This window comes from Perca flavescens, chromosome 21, assembly GCF_004354835.1.
Source record: "Perca flavescens isolate YP-PL-M2 chromosome 21, PFLA_1.0, whole genome shotgun sequence".
Lineage (NCBI taxonomy): Eukaryota > Metazoa > Chordata > Actinopteri > Perciformes > Percidae > Perca > Perca flavescens.
This window is the reverse complement of record NC_041351.1, coordinates 5,688,912-5,709,666: the sequence shown is the minus strand read 5'-3', so window position 1 is coordinate 5,709,666 and position 20,755 is coordinate 5,688,912. Positions and strand designations below refer to the sequence as shown.

Sequence of the window (20,755 nt, the reverse complement as noted above, 5' to 3'; positions counted from 1 at the left end):
TTTTATTTCATCATAGGTAACATGAAATCCAAAATGTTCCCACACACTAGACTATAACCGACGCTGGCGCATCCTCCAGCTCGGGGCAGCCTCTCTCCCACCTGACATCTCTGCAGGTGACGTGAGGTGACCTGCAGCGGCACCCGACTCCACTTGAGGAGCGCTCGGCTCGGTGTCTCTCAAAATCTGACGAAAATCTTTTAAACTGACCTTTGTCGATCTGAAATGAAGACAGATTCAGCAACTGCACGGCCTATTTCTCGCTTAAAATGTTGTCAGAAACACGTTTCGGTGAACTATTTTAGTACAATATGAGATCGTATTCTGAACGAGCCGCCATGACAGTCTGTTTTGAAATTAGGGACCAGCCAGACCCATGTGACGCAATCGTCCAATCAGCTGCCATGGGTTGCGTTTGTCACGCCCATCCCGCTCGTCATTGTTTTAACATAAGTGTCGAAAGTGGGCACTACGGCAGTAAGAGGTTAGTGCACATTAACAGTGTACTGATGAACCGTGCGGTACACACATGCTCCGAACCGAGACTAGCGAACCGAGAGGTTCGGGTGTTTTTTCATGAACCGTACCACCCCTAATCATGGTAGGACAAGCACAGGTGTATTCAAACCTATTACCGATGGCTGCATTCCACTTAGGAGAGGTCCTGGTATTAAACCATTACTGATGGCTGCATTCCACTTAGGAGAGGTCCTGGTATTAAACCATTACTGATGGCTGCATTCCACTTAGGAGAGGTCCTGGTATTAAACCATTACTGATGGCTGCATTCCACTTAGGAGAGGTCCTGGTATTAAACCATTACTGATGGCTGCATTCCACTTAGGAGAGGTCCTGGTATTGTGCATGCTGACTCACTGAAATAGGTTACTGGGATACTTGATGGAACTGAGCCATCGTTAAGGTTATCAGTTTCAGCTGTACTTTTCCTACTATGACAAGTCAAAATGCCTGCTGTGAAAAAGGTCCATTGTTGCAGCTGTCCGTTAGAGCACTCACCTTTCCCATTCTTACAATATTGTTGAAACCACTTTTTATTTTTATCAGTTGGCCTCTCGTGGCACTCTGTGACGTAAGAGGGGTCATTTTCTGCTGCATGAGGATTTCCCCTTCACTTTTACAAGATCTAGTTTGATTTACTCTAAAGTCTCTCTAAATAGCGTCCTATTATTGTCCAGAAAAGACCTGAGTTGATTAAAAAAGTTGCTTTCAAATACACGCTACTCTCTCTTATTGGTGGAGATTGTGGCGCTTGAAATAAATAATATGATTGCCCTCATGCCCACTGCATATTTTTAGAAGAAAACAAACAAACAGACAAACAATATTCTCCTAAGAAGACTTAGAACTGAACATCAGGAAAAGATAAGGCAGTAAATTGCTCCTTTAATTAAAGATTTAAATATGTCTCAAAGCAATCAATTCAAGTTATTTAGAGCAATTTCTAGGGCTGCCCCCTAGTTGGTTAGTTGACTAATTGGTAGTTTTTGGTCTTAAGCTGTCTACACATGATAGCTGTTACATTGATTTCCTACAGGGGGGGAGAGGGATTTGCTGCTTTGCGCTCAAAGTTCAAATTAGTTCAACTTTGACCTAGTTGTCGCTGACCTTTCGAAAGCGCAACCAATGAGATAACATGTAGTTACCTAGCAACGGGAAATAGCTTCCTTGCCTCCAAGGGGGTAAGTGAGCATCTGGAAAGTGTACCTCCTATGGGGAGATACTGAGGCCAACAAGCCATCACCTCCCGTTAGCATCCCATTGACTCCCATTCATTTTGGCCCCACTTTGACAGAGAATAACTTTACATCTGAAGCGTTTAAAGACTCTATTTGTCCGTTGTTTATTTCTAAAGAAACACGACAATGTATAAAAGGCTCCATTACCTTGTAGCTCACGTTATGGCTCCATAGCAGACATTTTTGTAAAAATAGGCTAACGATTGGGTCATAACCACACGACTTACTGTCACACAGTAGAGGAATTACCTTATAGACAGAATGGTTTGACACAAATTTTACCTTTAACAAATACCGTATTGCACCCCTCTGCGATTTGGATATTGCACTAGACCATATTGAAACTTCGATAAAATTGCGATTAATTGTGTAGCCCTAATCTAACGCAAGATTTAAAATTGTGCTTTTGCATGATTGTTTGTGAAACTCCGTTTTACAGATCTGTTGATTAAATCAACTTCGACAAAATCGTACGAGTGTTAGTCGACTAAGAATGTCTCTCTAGTCGAGGTCAAGGACAGCCCTGGCAATTAGGGCTGCACGATATGTGGAAAATATGCAATAACGTTGTTGAATATTGCGATAAAGATATTACTTGCGATACATCAACTGTACTCAGTGTACTCAGATCTGCCTTTCTGCTGCTTTCCGTATTCTGCTAAAATACAGCGAACTGCTTGAAGAATTTAAAGGTCCCATGACCTGCTGCTTTTTGGATGCTTTTATATAGACCTTAGTGGTCCCCTAATACTGTATCGGAAGTCTCTTTTATATAGACCTTAGTGGTCCCCTAATACTGTATCTGAAGTCTCTTTTATATAGACCTTAGTGGTCCCCTAATACTGTATCTGAAGTCTCTTTTATATAGACCTTAGTGGTCCCCTAATACTGTATCTGAAGTCTCTTTTATATAGACCTTAGTGGTCCCCTAATACTGTATCTGAAGTCTCTTTTATATAGACCTTAGTGGTCCCCTAATACTGTATCTGAAGTCTCTTTTATATAGACCTTAGTGGTCCCCTAATACTGTATCTGAAGTCTCTTTTATATAGACCTTAGTGGTCCCATAATACTGTATCTGAAGTCTCTTTTATATAGGCCTTAGTGGTCCCCTAATACTGTATCTAAAGTCTCTTTTATATAGACCTTAGTGGTCCCCTAATACTGTATCTGAAGTCTCTTTTATATAGACCTTAGTGGTCCCCTAATACTGTATCTGAAGTCTCTTTTATATAGACCTTAGTGGTCCCCTAATACTGTATCTGAAGTCTCTTTTATATAGGCCTTAGTGGTCCCCTAATACTGTATCTAAAGTCTCTTTTATATAGACCTTAGTGGTCCCCTAATACTGTATCTGAAGTCTCTTTTATATAGACCTTAGTGGTCCCCTAATACTGTATCTGAAGTCTCTTTTATATAGACCTTAGTGGTCCCCTAATACTGTATCTAAAGTCTCTTTTATATAGACCTTAGTGGTCCCCTAATACTGTATCTGAAGTCTCTTTCCTAAAATTCAGCCTTGGTGCAGAATTACAGCCACTAGAGCCAGTCCCACAATGAGCTTTCTTTAGGATGTACCATTTCTGTGTCTGTAGCTATTGAGGAGGAGAGGGGGGGGGGGCAAGGTGGAGGGTGGGGGTGTGGCCTTGACCAACTGTCACTTTGCTCGTTTGTCTCTCTCTCATGGGTGGGCCAAATTCTCTGGGTGGGCAAAGCAGAGACAGGGGATGTAACCTTCCGACCTTCGGCCCTTTGCTGCACGTCGTTCCCCCTCTCTCTCTCTCTCTCTCTCTCTCTCTCTCCCCTCTCATGTCTTTAGCTGTCCTATATAAATAAAGGCCTAAAATGCCCAAAAAAGTATCTTTAAAAAAAGAATGACAGAACATTTTAAAGTGCAGTTTTCTGCTGGTATTTTCTTTCAACTAACATAAAAAAGTAAAAGTGTCTTTCGCGATATGGTTATTGCGCCAGATGATAGTGCGATGGCGATAACAATACGATGTATAGTGCAGCCCTACTAGCACTGTCATGTGTCCCCTTGTGATCTCATGATAAAACAGAGCTGCATGAAGCTGGTGTTGTTTGTTTTGGACATCCTTTGAGGCATACTGACACCTTTAATATACAAGACAAATGAATCCATCTTTGTTATGATACATTTAGAGGTGGGCGATATATCGTTTAGACGATAATATCCAAATTGTTGTCTGGACGATATGCAAAATTGGGATATCGAATATTTCATAATTTGTACAATCCGACCCCCCAAACATGAAAAGAACTGAAGGAAGTTAAAGAGAAAACAAATAACGCACACTATAACCTTCCAAACAATTATATGTAGCGATGTTAATACTGTAGGTGTTTGTTTGACTGTATTTTTTGTACAAAATCACGATCGTCCCGCACGAGAGTAAGCTGCTACTAGTTCTTACCTTTGCGTTATGACGTTCACTCATGTCAACAAAGATGGCGGCGCGCGATTGTGCAGTGGCTCTCCTGTCGGTGTATATTTATACAAGTACGTACAGCCACACTGAACTTATCAATACAGGACCACGATACAACACAGCCGTTACGAGAGCCTTCCATTTTTGTCAATATCTCCCACCCCTAGATACATTATATAAAAGGTTTTATGCTCTTTCAGCTTTAAAACTGGACACACATACTTGTCTTTTCTTGTTATTCAGAAGAGTTCTGTGCTTTTTCCAGGCAGCACGGTTTAGTCCCAGGAGGTGGAAAGTGAATCTTTGGAGGCTTTTATAGAAGTGCACGACCTCCTACGGTAGATTTTTATTTTTCCAAGCTTTGCTGTGTTTTGTTGCCTTGTTAATCGTGAGGGCCAACGGGGGCCGAGGTACTGGGGATGAATCTGGAATGAGTCTGGCCATTTCATTGCATTCAGCTGAGAAAAGCTGTGGGATTTAGTGCTCCTCGAGAAAAATAGCAAATTCTCCAGAGAGCTGGACCTGGATGCTCGAAACCTTTGGCTGTGAGCAGCATTTTGATTTGGGGGAGGGGGGAGCGGGGGAGCTTTAGCCCCCGGTTGTGTTTTGTTATCTAGTGCTGTGTTGTGTTGGGGCTGTTTACTATGCAGCATGTGCTCTGCATGGACACCAGAATCAAGGTGGTCTGTTGTGAAAAGCACAAGGCTCAATACAGTATCTGTCTGAGTGCTGGAGTGGATCCATAAAAAGGAAGACTTAATTGTATTAAATGTTGAAATACACATTCTGACAGTCCTCTTTTTGACAGTTTTCTTTGTCAGATGCAACAACTTGTTTGCTATGATTATGTATCTTTTGTAGGTAAACAAAAGAATAATTTTGCCTAGAAGAGTAACCGAAATGTTCATTTAAACCTGGTTAAATTATGTTTTTAATCAGGTGGATATGACTGTTTCTCCTTTAAATTAAACTGCGTGATTTTTGCAGCTGCATAATTCAGATGTGCTCTGTAAATGACATCCTGTGCTGTCTTTTAAGAGAAAACTCAGAACCCCAAAAGAAGGGATTCAAAATGTAATTGATCATTAAAAGGCATCCTGGTGAATTTCAAGATCTACATTTTTTTTTTAAAGACTTTGAAACACAACCCGCGTTAGCTTTGTAGCCATGTCTTCATTTCACCGGGGGGAGAACTGTGCTGCTTAGTTAACTTCAGATAGCTTGTTAGTCAGTTAGCATCTTGAACAGCAAAAAAAACTTTCCTGCAAATGCCAAGAGCGTTTGATTTAGATGCTAAATGGTGTGTTACTTATACTTGGTCTTCAAGAGCACTGCTAACAAAACACCGTCTGTTACGTGTATATCTATGTCCCCAGGGTCCTGTGTTCCCCAGCTCAATATGCTCTTTATATGACACATTAAGAAGACCTTTTAAATGGTTGAAATGTTCCCAGCATGTTTTTCCAAGGCCAAATGTTCAATGTACGTTTCCCTGGTTCCCTGGTTCCCTAGACCATTCACCTACAGCTTATAGCCTACTGATGTTATCCTCCTCAATACACCATCACATTTGTGGAAAAGACATTTTTGTTAAACTTTCGACATCGATATCTCCACCGTGGCTGAACAGGTTTTTACTGCATTTGAAATGTCCATCTCCCTTAGTTTTTTTTTTTTTTTGCAGTTTGAATTTGCGAAGATGGCCCTCACCATTCACCTACATTGTTAAATAAAGGAAATATTAGCGCTACATTTGAAATCCCTTGACAATAAATAGCTGGGAAGCATCTTACTCCCCGTAAAACCATCTGTACAAATACAGATTTAAAAACCTATAGGCTTGTGGCCTGTTAGCTCAGTTGGTAGAGCAGGCGCACATATACAGAGGTTTGTTCCTCGATGCGGAAGGTCCAGCGTTTGAGTCCGACCTGTGGTGGTTTTCCTGCATGTCTTCCCCTTCTCTCTCTCTCTCTCCCCTTTCATGTCTGAGTTGTCCTATAATTAAAGGCGTAAATGCGCATAAAACATTATTAAAATAAATTTTAAAAACCCCTATAGGCTAGCCTCCCGTCTCTAGCTGTGTGTTTTGACACACAGGTATGAGAGTGGTATCAATCTTCTCATGTAACTCTTGACAGTGTACAGTATGTTTTCATTTTTTCATTAAGTCGTAAAAAAGCCTCATGCGGTGCACCGTGCTGGGCCTATACTTCACTAATTGCTCAGTGTTTTATTGTTCCGTTCCACCAACAGTTTAGTTGTTTCTACTGACAGTCTGCAGTTTATGTCTGTTTTTATTTCAGCGTTGATCAAATTGCTCATATTGCTCAAACTATGAATAAAATATAATGGAAAAAAATACTTCTTTCATGTGCAAAGGAAGGAACACTTGACAAGTCTATCACAAATACATGCACAGATTTACATTTCAGTGATGTCGCCTCTTTTTAAGGATCCATGATGATTTCTTATTCCACCCCCACTCCACACAGACCTGACCTTGAAACCAAAAGAAGATGTGAGGACGAGCACACACACACACACACACACACACACACACACACACACACACACACACACACACACACACACACACACACACACACACACACACACACACACACACACAGATCTCATCTTCTGCTGCTGTGACAAATGAAAGCTCGGCCGCCGGCGTCACACCTCAGGCTGCTGTTTGGAGAAGTGACTCCACTTTACTCCGCCGCTTCATTCATCTTCACAAGCCTTCCCCACTTCGACGTTTCATCCATCCATCTGCTCCGTAGCTGCAACACCTGCTGCCATAGCAACCCCAAACCCCACTCTTCTCCTCATTTAGTGGCGGGAGAGAGGCATGCTGGGTAATCTGACTTCACCTGGAACATTTCTCCTGGGGGATTTTTCTGTCCTTGAACCATTTTTTTCCTCATCATATACCAATTCCCCTTCTAAAGATGGACTGAATTACATATTAAATACAGAAGACCTGTTCATATCTAAGCCTACATATTATATTAATGCAGTCGAAGTGCAGTATGTCCTTCTGGCGTAGTGATATTACAAGACATATCACTCTGTTCTTTACCTCCAGGAAGTCTGGGTTAAATGGCCAGTCTGCAGACATATAATGAATATATCCAAGCACACAAATAATGGCTTTCTCAGGTCTGTCGTCTCCTGCAAATACACATCTTTGCTGTATTGATCGGAGCTCATGGCAGACAGGAGGGCGGAGAGAATAACGGCAGAATTGAATAGTTTGAGTAAGAGCTGCGACATCTCAGAGGCAGTTTGTATTGTTTTATTTTCTTCAGGATTTTTCAGTGTTTTTACAAGGAAATGAATGGCAAATTTCTCAAAATGAATGACTAAAAAGGGAACAATGCATATGTTGTGTGGAGAATTGATAGAAGTAGTATAAAACGTTATGGAACTACTTAAAAAATGTAGTATGCATTAACAAGCAGGGCTGTGCAATTAATAACATTTTTATCGCAATTTCGGCTCCTACTGATCACAAAAACAATGTAATCGAGGAAAACAAGTATTTTGCACATTACATTTTGCAACTAAACTCTTATTTTGTCTTGTGTTCTAAATTGACTTTTGCCCCTTCCGAAGACTAAACTCACTCAGCCAACATTTGAATATATTTTTTATATTATTTATTTTAAAGTTCCACAGGAAAAGTATTAAGGGAAATTTCAAAGTTTAAGGTATTTTCACTGTTGATTTGTTTAACTGTTTCAGTGTGTTTTTATGTTCAGTAATTGCAACATCTTTCCAAAAGTCAACGAGTAATCCTGTTAAATAATTGGGATTCCAATATTGACAAAAATAATTGTGATTATGATTTTTTTTGTGATTAGGATTAGTGATTCCCTCAGTATTTCTTTCTCTCCACCGCTGCCAACTTGCGCACATCCAAAGAAAATGGCAACAGACACAGCATAGTTTACTGGCTGGTAGTATGCAGCTAAAGACACATGGTAATGTTCACGCGCGGAAAGAAGTGCAGAATTCTTATATTAATTGTACTGCAAATATTTTTGGCAACTTTGTATAACAGGTTAAATAGACAAGCTGCCCACAGTCCCATCCTCATGGCTATAAGGGTGCAGGGGCAGTTACAGCACACAATATCATCTTTCAACACACAAAAAAAAAAAAAAAATTTGCTCTTTGACAAAACAAAAGATACCACAAGTTGTAATTCTGTTTAACAGCCGGATGCTGTTCATGCTGTATATGTTGTTTAACTCATTGAACATGAACAAGAGAACAACATTTGAGAGCAGATAGAGCAGTATGTCGCGGTCAACATTGATTGTTATAGAGATATCAATGTATGGGAAACACTGCTAGTGCACAGCTATTCATTTCCTCGCAGTAACCAAATATGACTGTATACACTCCTCAGGGTTGACTGCCAGGCTTGCAGTCTTGGTGCGTCAGTTTCTGAACAGAGGAAACGGCCTTTGAGCCCTTTTTAGGCGCTCTTCTCAAAGAGAGCTGAGTCATTTTACAAGAAGAACCATGTGTTTTCTCACCAGCTCTCTTTCCAAATCTTCTCAAAAGATTTATCCCTATAAAACCCCTTTTCACACATCGATTATCTTCTATCGTCTTCTCTCCCGCTGCGTCTGTGTTCTTCATCACTGCCTCGCCTCCTCGCTCCCTTCTCTCTGTGCCGGTGGGAATCCCGGGTGTGACGACAGAAGCTGATGCTGCAGTAGAGTCCTGACTCGGCTGCTGAGGCTTTGATTCGGGATGCTTTAGCGCCCTTGATGTGTCAAACAAGTAACAAAAAGCTGCAGAGAGAGAGGAAAGACATGCAGCATATTCCAATTTATATTCTTGATAGAGTCTTTTCCCCTTTTTTTCCCCGACGCAAAAGCGACCATAAATAATATTCAGTTTCTTGCGAGTGTTTGCTTTTGTCTGATTTTGATCTTTTTCCTAAAATATGAACCATGTGTTGTTCCGCCTCTCCCTTCCTCAGCTGTGACCTGCCGTCATTCTGCGTTACGACGGCCAAATACCCCAGAGGGGAAACGTCAGCACAACAATATTAACAGCTGACCTTCTCCTCTCCTAACACGTGCAGACATGCAGAGACTCGGCCACAACACGGGGAAATGTTGGCTGCATGCATGTTTTATTTAAAAAAAGAAACATTTTTCAGGCACAGCGAGAAGAAAAGGAACATTAAAAGCCTTTAGTTGAAGATATTAATGGTTTAAAATACATACTACTTATTCAAAAGTGTCTATTTTGACATCAGAATAGTGTGCCTTGTGTGTGAATATGTGCTCTGATACTGACACTGTGTGCACACATTCTTTTTTACAAAAAGCATCTGTGACATTCATGCATCCAGCAGCACTGCAGGTACATTATGCTGCTGCAGCTACAGCTTTAAAATACAGTTAATGTTACATTCATACATTCTCGAATCTTGCCTCCTGCTGGTAATTGAGGACATGACAGTTCAAACTCGAGACATCATGAATCGTCTGCAGACGTTATTGTGTTCTGTTATTATGCAGGTACATTTGCAAATATAATACAAGCAGGATTTTGAGGTTAAGAAAAAGTCAGAGAGGATTCGTCGTCTGGTTGGAAAAAAACAGCTGACAGCGGGTAGTTTTAGCTTGTGTTATAGCCTTGTTTATCATACCTGTGTGTGTGTGTGTGTGTGTGTGTGTGTGTGTGTGCTTGTGTGTGTGCAAAATGAGAAACAGTCCTTTGCATTGTGAGCATGTTTGGATTACTTGTGTTTGTCTGAGTGTGTGTAAGAGCAGCACTGGTGTCGAATAACTGCTAACCACTCGTGTGTGTGTGTGTGTGTGTGTGTGTGTGTGTGTGTGTGTGTGTGTGTGTGTGTGTGTGTGTGTGTGTGTGTGTGTGTGTGTGTGTGTGTGTGTGTGTGTGTATCATTATCCCCTCGTAGTTAAATTCACTGAGCCAGTAAATCTGCTGTCCTTGTTGTCAGAGAGGAAATGGATCCAGAGACTGTCGGTGATTTACTTCAAACCAGCCGTGATTTGCACACAGTGTGTCAGAAATAAATTAAGGTTAAATCAACATACAGAGACGGAGCCTTTGTGGCTGTGCTAACAGAAACAGTCATTCTGCTAAAGCTATACACACACTCGCAAAGCCACACAGATAAAGACTAGATTAAATCCTCTTTCTATCGATCTAATGCAGGTGGCTGTTGATGTCGGTCGGTCCACCACTTTGGTTCAGACTGAAATATCCTAACAACTGTTGGATAGATTGCCATGAAAGTTTGTACAGACATTCACGCTCCCCAGAAGATGAATCCTACTGACTTTCAGGATGACCTTTTCTCTAGCGCCACCATGAGGTTTTAAGTGAAATATCTTAATAACTGTTGGATGGATTGTCATGCAATTTGGTGCTCACATTCACGTTCCCCTCAGGATCGACACACTTTGATTAAGTGCTTATTAACTTTCTTGTTTCCCCTCTGATCCATCATTAGGTCTAATGTAAAAGGTCCCATGGTATGAAAATTTCACTTTATGAGTTTTTTTTTAACATTAATATGCGTTCCCCCAGCCTGCCTATGGCCCCCCAGTGGCTAGAAATGGTGATAGGTGTAAACCGAGCCCTGGGTATCCTGCTCTGCCTTTGAGAAAATTAAAGCTCAGATGGACCGATCTGGAAACTTCTCCTTATGAGGTCTTAAGGAGCAAGGTTACCTCCCCTTTCTCTGCTTTGCTCGCCCAGAAAATTTGGCCCACCCATGAGAGAGAGAGAGAGAGAGACATCATGGCTTTCAAACGAGCAAAGTGGCAGTTGGTCAAGGCTACACCCCCCCTCTCCTCAGACACAGAAATGGCACATACTAAGGAAAGCCCATTGTGGGACTGGCTCTAGTGGCTGTAATTCTGCACCAAGGCTGAATTTTGGAAAGAGACTTCAGATACAGTATTAGGGGACCACTAAGGTCTATATAAAAGAGACTTCAGATACAGTATTAGGGGACCACTAAGGTCTATATAAAAGAGACTTCAGATACAGTATTAGGGGACCACTAAGGTCTATATAAAAGAGACTTCAGATACAGTATTAGGGGACCACTAAGGTCTATAGACTTCAGATACAGTATTAGGGGACCACTAAGGTCTATATAAAAGAGACTTCAGATACAGTATTAGGGGACCACTAAGGTCTATATAAAAGACTTCAGATACAGTATTAGGGGACCACTAAGGTCTATATAAAAGAGACTTCAGATACAGTATTAGGGGACCACTAAGGTCTATATAAAAGAGACTTCAGATACAGTATTAGGGGACCACTAAGGTCTATATAAAAGAGACTTCAGATACAGTATTAGGGGACCACTAAGGGACCTTTAATGTTCCTTCCTTTTGTAAGCAAACACCTGCAAAATTAACTACATTCCTGTCCCATTTTTTTCAAGTGTATCTTGGCGTCTACAGGCAGCAGCAGTGAGTTACAAACAGTGAAGGTATAACACAAAATATCCAACCTCAACAGGTAGCTAATTGTTTTTTTTAGGGGGCTAAAACTTTTAGTTTTCCATGGGTTTGAAACTACAACTCCTCAAGAGTTTTTAACAACTTACGTACTTTGTACATCTGGGGCTAGACACTAATATAGTATATCCTGTTTTTTTTTGCTATATTAGTTACACATTGGGGCTTTGATATTTGTAGTAAAACTATAAACTAAACTACATCATTTATTTGATGTTTTACAAAAGATCGTAATGAACTGAGTCCAAGCTTAAACCACTGCACCGTTTGAGGCAACAGGTGGTATTTGACGGTCAAAAGATTCATTTTTGGGTGGATTAATACGCAGAAAGGCACCACACAGTGCTGAAATAGCAGCATTAGCTAAGAGCTTTGTGTAAAAAAACAAACCAGATACGTTAGCATGCTGAGGCTCACAGCCGAACAGACACCAGCCGTGGAAAGAAATGAGCTTTTCCTTTTTGTCCTCCTGCTTCCAGCTGTTCCGCTTCAGCCAGATGAATAATAATAATCAGCCATAAGAATAAGGTGTGTGACGTGTGTCTGTGTGTGTTTTGTTGGGTTTAAAAGATCAGGATCAAACTGTCTTTTATTTTTTATATCCTTTTCTTAATGGCAAACATGTTTTTCTGCAGTCCAGCCTGTTGACAGACATGAATGTGTAGCAGCGATAACAGATTGGTGGGTGATGAGAGAAAGAGTGAAAGAACGAGATTAGCAGGTCTCATTCTTCAGGCTGCCCTCCTGCCTCACGCCCTCTTCCTCTTCCCTCTGTCACTTCACTTTCCTCCTCTTATTGTCGCTCGGCTCCCGCCTGTAAACAGGTGCTTTGCCTGCTGTTAGCAGGGGGGATGTGGAAGAGAAAGCTGCAGATCAGCAGGACTAGATCCTTAGGCAGGAACCGCACGCCTCTGTAAGTCCAGCGGGAACCGCAAGGCTGTTTTTATTCTCGACTAAATGTAAATGTAAAGTCTGTCTGTGTCAGGATTCAATCTGAGAGGATGAGTTGTCTGTGTTGTTCAGGAAGTGAGTTTCGTATGTTTTTGATTCTTAAAAACTGATAAATAAGCCTGTTTGCTCCTGCTAAAGTGAAGGGTTTGGATTTATTGCACCTGCACTTTATAGCATGTTTTGCAGTTTTGCAAAGAATTCATTGTAATTGAATTTCTTGTTTGGTTTGATTTTCTAAAAAGAACTGTGCTGTTTGGAGATATGCTGCTCTCTTTAAATGTATGTGTGAGCCGCTGGATATGTGAATTTCCCCGTGGGGATGAATCAAGTATCTAGCTATCATCCTTCCATCCATCTATCCATCTATCTATCTAATCTATTTTAATTATCCTATAATTAATCCTAATTTATAGGAATTATTTCCGGGAAATTACCCAGGAAATTACGGTAAAATAAAGTGTAAGCTTTGTTACCAGATGCAGCATTATTTAAACGGAGAGTAAGTGGTCAATCAGTCGTTGGACGGATCTTCCTATTTTTTTATTTAACCTTTATTTAACCAGGTAGCCCGTTGAGAACAGGTTCTCATGTTTGCAACGGCGACCTGGCCAAGAAAGGCATAAGCGTGCAGGACAACATACAGTTTCACCTTCACTACAGTACAAGAATACAGAATACAACAGGCTACATAAACCTAATGAATTAAAGTGGTCTATAAGTGACCTGTAAAGCATGTGGATTAATCCCCCGCTGAAAATAGTCCCCAACAAATGCAAATTTCCTCCTGTTTGAGTAACAGCAACATTGTAATTTTGAGCATGTTAGCATTTAGCTCGTAGAGTAGCACTGTTGTACAGCCTCGCAGAGCTGCTAGGGTTGCAGACTCTTGTTTCATGATAACTGTTTAATTACATTGTCTGGAAGTTAATCAACAAAGCTTTCTCATATTTTCATCTAGTTTAGAGTCCGAGCTTCATCATACTTAGCTAAGTAATTCCATTAACTTATTGTTGTTAATGGAGTTATTGTTGTGTGCAGTGAGATTATCTTTCATGTGGTGGATTAAACATTAATTAGCTTTAATTGTGTTAGTGTTGACTGCTGAGGTAACTTTGTGAAACAGTTAATTCAATACTGTAAATTCAATTTAATAAAGTTTTATTTATGACAAATTTGCCTCAAAGGGAAAAGCAGGAAAAGAAAAAAAAAAACCACGTCACACCAACTCTTCAACAGGGATAAAAGGGAGAAACTTGAGGCAAAGGGCCAGAGCAGGATCCCTTTTTCAGGACAGATAGGCATGCATTTGGTGTCATATAGGTTGCTTGTTGATCTCAACATCCAAAAATCATCCCGAGTGACATTCAAGCTCTTTTTTTCTGTCAGATTTCCAACTTGAGACCAAGGGCGAGCCAGACGTTGTTAATATTCGGGGCTCATGCTCCATTTACGGCAGCTATATGCACTATTTTTCAAACCATTTGTAATAATAAAATGGGAAAAACATGAAAGTTAAAAATCTAGAAAAGAATCATCCCGGAAGGCCGACATCCTGTTTCTAATTGTTTGTCATTCTGAAACCAAAATCCAACAAATGTTCAGGATGACTAATTTTTCACTCCTGACACCTAAAGAGAGGGGAACGAATGATGTTACTGTGTTTAAGGTACATAACATAGATAGAGTAGGTGGTGGGGCTAAATAGCATTACTTATCTTGAAACCTATTTTCAGTAGAGTTTACAGAATGAACCGTGATATTTCCCCAGTAATAGAACTTTTGTTTCATTTCATTTTCTGGTCGAGTCAGAGAGCCCGAGAGAAAATGACAGATGAAGATGAAGTTATCTTAAAACCCTAAAAGATTTGGTTTTTTTGAGAAAACATTTGGGGCTGGAGCCCCACAAGCCACCCTTCCCGCTCCGCCCCTTCCTGAGACTATGTCGTTTTTCCTCTTTATTAGCTCGAGCCCCTTGAAACAGTTGAAATATGAACATTACTTATTTTAGCTCCAGGCTGCAACTGCAATATCATTTATTATTTGTTCAGCAAATGGTGTAATTACATTGATTGAGTAGTAGCCTATATGTGTGTATGTTGCCCAGTTCCTTCTGCAAAAAGTTATGTAATTACGCAATTCCCCCGTCCTAACAGCCTTATCTTTTTCTTCTCCTCTTGTCTTCCAGGGCTGAAAAAACAGAAGTATTAAGTGAAGATCTACTACAGGTAATAATCAATTAAATGTGTATTCTTGAATGATGTTTGCTGCCTCTCACAGGAAAAAAAAGAAATCATCATCAACTCAAAGTATTCAGTGTGCATGAAATTACTTTTTCAAATGGCTTTCTGAACTGCCTTCAGGCGACGTTAATGAGCGCTGAAATTGAACCTCTTTGTGAGACAAAAGGCCGAACGTCCCCACTGATTGACTCGGAGTGCGGCACTGTAATTGATCAGCGACGTCGGTTCCACTGAGTTGGTTTAATAATGAAATGAGAGGCATTTAAGTGAGACAGGTAATGGTGTCGTATGAGCGTCAGCTTGTTTGGATGCCAGACAGACAGGATGTAGGGGCCTGTCTGTAACTGACTTGATTGAGGATGTTCTGAAACGTACCTAATCTGTGCACGAGTACGTGCTATCGTGTCTCATGTCTTTTCTTTTAGGGCTGCAACGAACGATTTTTGACATAGTCAATTAAGCTGTCGATTCTTTTCTTTGTTCTTTCTTTGTTGTTTGGTCTATAAAATGTCAAAAAATTGTGAAAAATGTGGATCAGTGTTTCCCAAAAGCCCAAGATGATGTCCTAAAATGTCTTGTTTTGTCCACAACTCAAAGATATTCAGTTTACTGTCACAGAGGAGAGAAGAAACTAGAACATATTCACATTTAACAAGCTGGAGTCAGAGAATTTTCACTTTTTCTTTATAAGAAAAAAATGACTCAAACCGTTTAATCGGTTATTAAAATAGTTTGCGATTCATTTAATAGTTGACGACAAATCGATGAATCGATTAATCTTTGCAGCTCTATTTTCTTTCTTTCTGTGTCAGGTGGAGAAACGTCTGGAGCTGGTCAAACAGGTTTCCCACAGCACACACAAGAAGCTGACCGCCTGTCTGCAGGGCCAGCAGGGCGTGGACGTGGACAAGAAGTCTGTCAGGTCGCCCTCGGTGAGAAGCAACCCGCAAAACGTTTAAATAAAGGCCTCCGCCAAGGCCAAGCGCCCTGTCTCAAAATGTAAAATAAAGTGAAAAATAATTTGTGTATCCGCACCATGATTCAGATTCGCTCCAAAAATGTAATGGGTTCTTCACTGGCATTTGCGACACCTTTCAACCAAGTTTAATGAAAATCGGGCCGGTAGTTTTTTCTGTAATCCTGCTGACAGACACAAGGGGGTTGGACTGGGGGTGGAAAGGGGACCAAACAGATGCTAAAATGAATAGCTGTTGATGTGGGGATGGGCCCATAGAGAATGCCCAGAATTTTGTGCTACGCCCCTGGACAAACAGACAAACGAACGGACCGAACTGAACACATAGGGTGCAGCCCATGTCCCTTATTTGATAGCTCCTAGACTCCTCGGTCCTCGACGGAAGTTGTTCTGTCCCTCCTGGGTGAAGGCCGTCTCAAAGCTCTTATTTCTGGACCGAGGAGCGAGCCTCGAGGAGGGATCATCGAGAGGTGCATCTCATGTCGCTTAACTTGAGGAGGCACAGGAGAGACGCGAGGAAATCATCGGAGGAGAGAGGCAACGAGCAAATGTGTTTTAGAGGGATGAGGCGTCCTTTCCTCTAAAGCTGTATGGGCGGAGTTAGCGATGATTTACGACAACTGCACGGCTTCCTTGAAGGCTCCTCTCGTGTCTCCTCGCCTATTCAATTCAATTCAATTCAATTCAATTTCAATTCAATTCAATTCAATTCAATTCAATTTTATTTATAGTATCAAATCATAACAAAAGTTATCTCGAGACACTCTACAGATAGAGTAGGTCTAGACCACACTCTATAAATTCCAAAACCCCAACAATTACAGTAATTCCCTCAAGAGCAAGCATTAGCAGTGGCTATTGCGACAGTGGCGAGAAAAAACTCCCTTTTAGGAAGAAACCTCGGCAGACCCAGACTCTTGGTAGGCGGTGTCTGACGGGCCGGTTGGGGGCGTGATGAACAGTGGTGATAACAGTCACATTAGAAGTCACATTGACTTCGAAGGTTATTGTGGAAGTTCATGTCGTAGCAGGGCCCATCGTGTCATACTGAGTAGTGCAGTCTCCTATACCGGATCCTGACTACTCTGTGCATAGGAACATCACAGCAGGGCGTTGCGGGATGTGACGTGGCGCTGCAGAGCACGGGTGGGTGCGGCGGGTGCAGCAGGACGCAGCAGGATGCAGCCGGGAAATGCAGAGAAGAAAGAAGAAGAAACATAAGGACTCCGGGGAGTAAACTCCCCAGAGCTAGATTAGTAACAAGCATTTCTGGGACAGGATGCATACAAAAGTAACAAGTAGAGATGAGAGAGCAGCTCAGTGCCTATAGCTCCTCCATGATCCCTCCTCGATGCTCGCTCCTCGGGGCAGAAATGAGAGCTTTGAGACGGCCTTCACCGAGGAGGGACAGAACCACATTTCCTTGGTTCCTCTCTCCTCCCATGATTTCTTTCGCGTCTCTCCTGTACCTCCTCGGTGGGAGGGACTAAGACGCGAGGAAGGGAGGCAAGTGGAGGACTTGAGGAGGCAATTTAAGCGACATGAGATGCAGCGATAATCTCCTTGACGTTAGGAAAGTGTCAGTGGTAGGAGCAGATAAGGCTGGCTGGGGAAAAGTGAGAACGACAAGCTTAATAACGTAAAATGTGATTTAAAAAAGAAATGTTAATTACAAAGCATCTCCTTCATCCCAGTTAACAGCACACAAATTGATGATAGCCATCGGTTTGAGAGAATAAAAGGATTTTTCCTTCAGGTTTGTGTCTTTGTGTGTGTGTCCTGCAACATGTCTGTTTGTTTTTTCGTCTGTGTGGTTCATTTGACTTGTTTTTCCAGTGTTGCATGACACATTTAGCAGACTGGCTGACTCATCGATCGTTTGTGCGTTTGTGTGTTTGTTTGTGTGATTCTGCGCAGAAGAAGCTTCCACTTACAACGCTAGCACAATGTTTGGTGGAGGGGGCGGCTGTGCTCGGGGACGAGTCTCTACTAGGGTGAGTACACACACACACACACACACACACACACACACACACACACACACAGACAGTGATAGGAAAAGGAATGTTTTTATCACCCAGAACTGATTTTACATTCATGTCCAGACATACAGTCAGTTGAGGACAAAGCTTATTTTTTACTGTAAAATGTGAACCACTTTATTTATTTTTGTATTCAACCTTTATTTAACCAGGAAAGCCTTTTTACACGGCGGCCCTGAGAGCTCAACACACTGCAACTTGACAGAACATAAAGAGACAAAATGATAAACAACCGATGAAGACACAACTAGTCTCACTTTGTCTCACACAACTTTTATCTATTTGCATGTATCATGTTTCTTTGCGTGTGTTATTAAGTTGGAGTATATTGAGCTCTGTGGGCCATCGCTTCATTAAGATTAAACAAGGTCTGGATGACAATTAAAAAACCTTTGTAATACATTTTTAAACTCTTTTTTTATTTCAGATTCAGAAAAACAGGAAATAAAAAGCTTTTAAATGCACATGTTGATGTAGTGAGTTACACTGTGTTACATCACCTCGCTGCATGAATTTATGTAAAGGCATCACTGTTGTTTGTTGTTGTTTTTGAAAGAGAGTTGCATAAATATCAGTAGCTCATAAGGAAATCATTGTATTATCCTCCAGGAGAACTGTGGTACAGAAAACCTCACATTGTGACTTTATTTGTTCATTTGACAGGGACATTGTTCCTTAATCATACAAAAAATCAGACAAAAGAATCTGCAGACAGGCAGCCAAAGTCAGCAGGCAGTCACTAGTCTAATGTGCACATATCTGATTATCAATAAGCCAGTTCTTCAACTGACCAGTAAAAGAACGATAAGTATTTACTTCTCTCATCCGCATTGGCAACTTTAAAGAGCTTTAATCTAAATAAGTTCCAAACTTGTGTTTTTTTTGCACCAGCCAGTTTCCATTCCAATAATAGAAATATTTACATCTTCCAATGTTCCCTACTAGGCTCTGTCATTTCTCTATTAGATACAGAGGAGCTCAGCTATGGGACAGCTATATTAACACTGCATTTCACTCAACTTCTGTCAAGAATTATAAAAAGAGGCTTAAGGTTTGATTAACCAAACTTAACTATCTGTATTGATCTGAACTGTTCATATCACATTTAGTTTGGCCTTGCTGTCTGTCATTTCTACTTACACATACACACATCAGTCCACATATCCTCATTTTATCTATATTATTGTAATTTATTTTATGCCTTTGATGTTTACATCAACCTTATGCTTTTATTTTATTTTTATATAATTTTTCTGATTCAGTGCTTGATTTGTTGTTTTTTGTTTAGGACACTTGTACTTGTTTATTACCTATATAGTTTCTCTCTTCCTTAGGTGAGACTCCTTCTATACGCCCCTAGGGGGTTTTCTTAATCTCACCTGCACAATCTTTATTTTTTATTATTTAACTTTTTTGTGTTATTGTTGTCCTGGTTTTATAGTGCAAAATAAACAAATAGAAGATCTATTTCGGCCTTTAGATGCTGTTACAGAGAACACTGACTGACCAAAAGCACTTCTTGGAGTGGGAATGATACAGTGCCCTCTTGTTGTACCTCTGGTGATCTGAGAGCCTGACTCGTGCTCTTTGTTTGATTTGTTCACTGATGTTTTCTGGTCCCGTTGTCTGTTGCAGGAAGATGCTGAAGCTCTGCGGCGAGACGCAGGAAAAACTCGCTCACGAGCTCATCTTGTTCGAGCTCACCATCGAGAGGGACGTCGTCGACCCTCTCTACGACCTCGCGGAGGTACGGAAAGCACACTGTGTGAAGGCCTATGTCATTAATGGACTCAAATCAAACTAGCTAGTGCTTTCCTCTGCAAATTAAAATACAAATATAGTTTGTTGTGTCTGTCTGCTGTGTGGACTAGCAGCCCAGTCTCATGGCACTTCGTGAAATGGTCACGTTATTGAATCTATTGATTTGTGTGTTGAACACGTTAATGTCGTTATTTTCGTGTGGTGAGCACGAATTTTAAAGTAATGTATTTCAATGGGAATCATATTTTGTGATCACAGAACGATTACGGTAGCGAGTAGTATTGATAAGGCGAAAATCCGCACAGGGGGGTTGGTCAACAATGGACTTTCACCCCGGAGACCGGGGATCGCGCAGCTAACCACAACTGTCCCGTTGTTGTCGCCGGCATGTGGCGTTTAATTTCCCCTTTGTTGCTTCCCCCAGAGCAGCCCAGTGTCATGGCAGTTCGTGAAATGGTCACGTTCGAAAATCGTGACCTGTACACAAAATAAACGAGAAAATCGTGACCTGTACACGAATCAATAAATCTGAATAACGTGACCATTTCAGGAACTGGATTGAGACCGCGTTGGGACTAGCCAGACCCTCCTCTGCCAGCGCTGTGGAGGAAGGTCTGGCAATGCGAGACTAGACCCCGACTAATCAAAACGTGAAGGTTAATAAGAGACAAGGTTGATTTGAGCTCTTTAATAGTTCCTGAAACTTCTCAGAAAAACCTGCACTGTTTGTTTGTTTAATACAGAACATACTGAACATGATCACTCGGTAGATTAGCCAGTAAAAGAATCTTCATGAGACCAAGAAACAGGTGCGAAGCCAACAACCAAACAAACAACCCTCTGCTCCGTCCTCTCAGGTGGAAATCCCAAATATCCAGAAACAAAGGAAACATTTAGCGAAGCTGGTCCTGGACATGGACTCAGCGCGCACACGGTGAGTCCCTTACTACAGGTACGTGTTATAAAAGAGACTTGGCTGTGAAATGAGAAACTCCATCCCCTGTGAGTGGACTGGTCCCGAAGCTTCCCACTGAATGCCACTG

The 20,755-nt window shown here is 41.2% G+C and overlaps 1 protein-coding gene across 2 annotated transcripts in view; it reads left to right on the top strand.

The window, feature by feature from the left end:
• LOC114548661 (rho GTPase-activating protein 44) overlaps window positions 1–20,755 on the top strand; it is a 97,469-nt gene that overhangs the window by 41,942 nt on the left and 34,772 nt on the right. Inside the window, exons 2-6 of one of the 2 annotated variants that reach the window (XM_028568673.1) lie at window positions 14,879–14,918; window positions 15,746–15,865; window positions 17,830–17,903; window positions 19,587–19,698; window positions 20,570–20,646. In XM_028568673.1, the coding sequence (XP_028424474.1) occupies window positions 14,879–14,918; window positions 15,746–15,865; window positions 17,830–17,903; window positions 19,587–19,698; window positions 20,570–20,646 (423 nt within the window). Of the gene's footprint in view, window positions 1–14,878; window positions 14,919–15,745; window positions 15,866–17,826; window positions 17,904–19,586; window positions 19,699–20,569; window positions 20,647–20,755 lie in introns of both variants that reach the window. The other variant, XM_028568672.1, reaches the window with a different exon arrangement.